General features: G+C 28.2%; 1 protein-coding gene across 1 annotated transcript; it reads left to right on the top strand.

Moving 5' to 3' along the window:
- Window positions 1-738: 738 nt before the first annotated feature.
- Window positions 739-4,508, top strand: LOC130815170 (uncharacterized). Its single transcript, XM_057681549.1, has 2 exons — window positions 739-1,533; window positions 3,845-4,508. The coding sequence occupies exons 1-2, from the start codon at window positions 867-869 to the stop codon at window positions 4,255-4,257; spliced, it is 1,080 nt and encodes a 359-aa protein (XP_057537532.1). The 5' UTR covers window positions 739-866; the 3' UTR covers window positions 4,258-4,508.
- The last annotated feature ends 1,103 nt before the right edge of the window (window positions 4,509-5,611 follow it).

Consider the following 5,611-nt stretch of genomic DNA (forward strand, 5'->3'; position numbering starts at 1 on the left):
TTTCATAAACTAAAATTGAAATATTAGGATAATACTTTAAGAATAGCCAAATTTTGATGAAGTGTCAAAAATATTGTGTCATAATTGAACCTTTCTTGTAGTTAAATTTGAATAGGAGAAAAAAACTATGAGTAAAGAATAGTTTCTCCCAAAAATATTAATGAGATAAGGAGATTGTATATTAGATAAATGAATGTTCATCTTACCATATATTTAATAGTATTACTACATGTATAGTTGAATTTATGATAACGAATGTATCGCTTTGTAACAAATTTGATGAGATAAAAAAATATTTTTAGGAGGTTTTTTTAGGGGGTGGGTTTAGAATGGAAAATTGCAAGCATGAAAAGCTTAATAACCTCAAACTGTAGATAAACCAAATACCATCATAATAATAATAATAACAATAATAATAATAATAAACCATATTTTTTGGAGTTTATATATTATTCTCTTAATTTAAAAAAAAAAACCATATTTGATGATCTCATAGTCATAGTAGGTCTTTCTCTCTCTCTCACATTTATATCACTGTACTTCACTAAAGAAATTGAGTAGAGCTTTGACTAGAATCTGATTGAACTTTGAACTACAATGCCCCCACATTATATCCACATCAATTTCTAAAAAGGACATCATCAGAACACACTAATTATTAATAACCCCCAATAAATTTATTTAAATAAATAAATAACCTTCAAATTAATGCAAAAATACATACTGACAGGACCCCATTTCTGCTTCACTTTTTTTCTCCATTTCCTTTCCTCTCTTTTAATTTCTCCCCATCTTTTTTTTTTAATTATTTTTGCATGTTTATTTAATTTTCTTTATTTTGAATTAAGTTGTTCATCAAATCAGCCATGGCAATGAGAGATTACAGAAAAGGAAACTGGACAGTAGAAGAAACCATGATTTTAATAGAAGCAAAACAGAAAGATGATGAAAGAAGAAAGTTAAGCAGATCAAAATCAGCTGCATTTACACCCACAGTAACTTCCTGTTCTTCTTCTTCTTCAGGAAGCAAACCAATAACAGAATTAAGATGGAAATGGGTTGAAGAATATTGTTGGGGAAAAGGTTGTTTTAGAAGTCAAAATCAATGTAATGATAAATGGGATAATCTGATGAGAGATTATAAAAAAGTTAGAGATTATCAAAAGAATTATCAACAAAATAAAGATGAAAATATTGGTCTTAAATCTTATTGGGATATGGATAAAATTCAAAGGAAAGATAAGGGTTTACCGACTAATATGATAGCTCAGATTTATCAAGCTTTATCTGATGTTGTTGAGCGTAGTAGTGCTAGTTCTACACTGGTTTCTACGGCGGCGGAAGCGGCGCAGTTTTTTCTGCCGCCGCCGTCTACGGTGGTGGAAATGTTACAAACTTCTCCATCATTGCTGCCCTCTACGGCTGCAATGCGGTTGTCTTCTCGGCGGTTACCACCGGGATTGCCGCTATTGCCTCCGGTTTTTCAGTCGGCGTCTGAACCGCCCCCGCCTTTGCCAACAGCTACATTGTTCGGTAATCTAGATGTTCTCTCAACTCTTTCGTCTAACTTATTTAACTTATTTTTAAAATTAGGAGAAGTTATCAAATACTTCCGATTATTCATTGTTATTGTTATTGAATGGTAAATATTTTTAAATTAAAAATTATAAAATGTTATTGTTAACAAAATTACTTGAATATGAATCAAAAAAAATATTACTTGACAATGTAATGTTTTAGCATATAAAATAAAAGTAAAATACAAATTAAAATTAATCAATTAATATTTATCCAAAAAAACTAAATGAGACAATATTAATAAATTGGGGATTAGTAATTATAAGAAAATCAAATCTTCCAACATTCTTTTAAGTGTAGATGAGATTTTTATCTTCAAATCTTAAAAAGTGAAGTACTGAATTGTAGTATCCGTCTAATTTACATTTGACATTAATTTATTATATAATTATAGGAACCTTTGATTGTTTTGTTAGTAATAAAAAGTGATAATAAGGATGATTTTTTCTTGAAATAAATTTTAATACTAATAAAACTTTGATTATTAATAATTTTTTTTTTTTCATAATTTTCTATTACCATTTAATATGCCCCTTTATAAATAATAATAAATTCCAAAAGAATTTTGTGAAGTAAATGAAATAAACGAAGGAGAACAAATATAACCATTATATTTATCAACAAATCCTAATATTAAAATTATACTAATTTTTCATTTTGTTTACAATATAATACTATCTACGAAAAGAGAAGTTGTAGTATAAAATCAGTATGTTATCCATTACTCTTTATATTTAAATCGGGTGGGACAAGGATGCATATTTATTATGCTTGGTTTGTTTTGTATTCTATAACAAAAATGAAATATTAAATAACTAATTAAGCAAAATTAAAAATTTAATGTACCTTTTAATTAGAGATATGTATAATGGAATGCCTTGGCTTGGGTAGAATGCTAGAACCATCCATGCTCACTTTGGTGTTGACTGAAGTCTTCTCCACGAGTTTACTAGTTTTTATGATTAAATAGATTGCATTAGCTTAACATAATTTTCATGTATACTGAAATAGCAAGTATTAATGAAACGTATATTCCTTTGCATTATAAAGATAATATTTCATACATTCAACTCTTAAATTTGACCTACCCAAGAGTTTCGGTACAAGTCATTTATTGACATTGGTGAAATCCAATATTGAAACTTTAATATATGTTAGCATTTGCACAATATCGAGTTGGACTTTAAACTTTCATATTAAAAATAAAATATTAATAGAATTATTGACCTAAAATTACTTTAAGCTCTACATTTTTGAGATATTAATATATATGAAAATTTAAGTCACCTTTAATTTGGAGATATGTGTAATCTAATGCCTTGACGTGAACCACCTATGCTCGCTTTTAGTGTTGACTGAAATCTTTTATGCGAGTTTACTAGTTTTTGTTGATTAAAATAGATTTACATTAATATAACATAATTATCTGTTATTTTTATTCTTGACAAACACAATATTTCTACTTTAGAGTTTTGAATTTCATGAATATTAAATTAAGTTGCAAATAATACATACTTTTATATGTTATCACTTATCAGATATGATTGAAATGTGCATTAAAAAGATAATATATTGCTTATATTCAATTCTTAAATTCAACCTACCTAATAGTTTTGGTACAAGTCATTTAATAAAATTGATGAAATCCAATATTGAAACTTCATTTTATGTTAGAATTTGCATATATAGTATGGAGTTGGACTTTCTCCTATGGTCGAAGCTATTAGTGGATGAAGGTGAACTATGCCACTTTCATATATGTGTAAGAATAAAAATATCAATAGTACGTTTTGCTGTAAACATTAAATATTCAGAATGTTTTGGGAGGGATCGTCCCATATTGAGATCAATAATCTAATTGGCCTAATTATAATTTTTTCCAATACGCAATATATAATGATCAATTTAATGTTATAATTGATATTTTTAAGGTCAAAATTGATTTCTTTTATAAGTTATAACTTATTTTTTGATGGATCACTTTATACTTTATTCATCTCTGAATTAATCACTTAAATGTCGATATTAAAGACTTTAAAATAATTGATCTACTTAAGGTGATAAATTTGTAAGTAAAAATTAATCATTTTAATGTCAAAATTCATCACTCTTAGGTCAAAATTGATTTTTTTTGTTTTATTTGATCTATTTAATGTTTACTTTATGTTAAAATTAATCACTTTAAAATTTTTAACCCCTTTCACATTAACTCGTCTTTGCTTCACCTAACAAAGATTGATTATATTGTGAAAATGTGGGTGATCAGAATCTGAAACAAGTGAGCATTCACAACAAGTATCACCATTAGCTAAGAAGAGAAGAAGAGAAGAAGGTGGTGCAAGAGAAGTACCAAGTGGTGCCGAAACACTACCGCCGCCGCCACCACCACCACCGCCTTCTCTGTTGCCACATACGGCGGTAAGTTCACTTGAAGAAGTAAGCTCAGCCATTAGTAGAAGTGCAACATTGATATCAGAGACAATTCAGGAAAATGAGGAAAGAGAAGAAAGAAGACATAGGGAGATGATGAACTTACAAGAATCAAGATTAAGGATTGAAGAATCAAGATTAGAGATTAATAGACAAAGTCTTAATAATTTGACTGATGCAATTAATAGGCTTGCTTCCTCCATTTTCAATTGGGCTAATTCTCAACAAACTCAACATGGTCCTCCCTAATTATTTTATTAATTATTTCAACGTCATTAAATAACTCGATGAGATTTTGAATGAGTAAATTTCATCAAATGACTGTTATTATTATTTTAAAGAAAATTAAAATATACATAAATTCAAATTGGGTTCTCAACTTTCTTGTCTGTAACCCATTTTTCAAAATAACAATGGATGTGCATGATGAGTAGTATAGACTGATTTTTAAAATTATAATTTTTTTATTTGTCTTAAAGTTGTATGTTCTATTTTTATGATTCAAGGGAAAAAACTTTAGATAATGATTGTAATTGGATGATTCACAAACCTTGTAATTTTTTTGGTTCAAATGAAAGGTCTACAATGTTATGAGTTTTAAGGAAATTTTCTTAATAATATTGCACATTTTTATTGTAGGGAGTGATATTTTCTATTGATGATTAATTCTTGTATTGATTGAAAAAATACTTCACATTACATATCTAAGTAGAACATAATTTTGAAAACAATTTGGATATTTAGTGTTGGGAATAGGGCATCGAATTCACCAAAAAACAAAGTTTATAAAAATTATAACTTTACTGAAAATAAAATATGAAGAAAAGTAAAGTAGAGAATTGAATCAAATTCTTGATATTTCTCTTTAGGCATTATTGAATTCTTTCCTTAAACTTTATTTATTTCACTTATGCTAATAAGTTAAATATAAGAACCTTATGATTTAGAAACTGAAGAATAACAATATAATGAGATAGAGAATAAATAATAGAGTTTAGAAATCAATGTGACCGTACATCCACCTCAGCATACACATTTTTGTAACTTTCATCTTATGTTTAAAAGTCTTTTTTACGGGCCAGCATTCTGTCCCATAAAGCAAGGTAGGCCTGATTGTAACTCCGTGAAATTTACCTTTTATCCTTCTTGGGAACATCCTATCACATAGCACCTTGATGCTTGCTCTCCACTTGATCTAAATCGCTTGTATACGATGAGTAGCATCTCCATTAATGATGTATATTCTAAAGGGATTATCCTAACAAAAAGGGGCTTTTTAAATTTTACAAGGTTTAGAAAAGGAATGTGTTTGGCTTAGAATGTCTAGGTATGAAAATGGAATAATTTTAAGGGATTTATGTGGGTAATGTTAAATGGAAAAGACTGTTTTGGATTTGACAGAGGTTTCAAGGTTTTTGGACAAGATTCAAAGGTATTCTTGAACAGGATTTTCAAGGTTTTGAAACACGTTTTAAAGGATTGTTTTTCTAGTTTTTTTTTTATATTACGAAAATAAAAGAACAAACTAGGAACACTCACTAGTGGAAAAAACCTCATTTACTGCATGTCATTTGCTGCGGTTTTCCTTAAACGTAGTATTAAA

Source organism: Amaranthus tricolor, chromosome 6 (assembly GCF_026212465.1).
Source record: "Amaranthus tricolor cultivar Red isolate AtriRed21 chromosome 6, ASM2621246v1, whole genome shotgun sequence".
In the NCBI taxonomy this organism is placed as follows: Eukaryota; Viridiplantae; Streptophyta; class Magnoliopsida; order Caryophyllales; family Amaranthaceae; genus Amaranthus; species Amaranthus tricolor.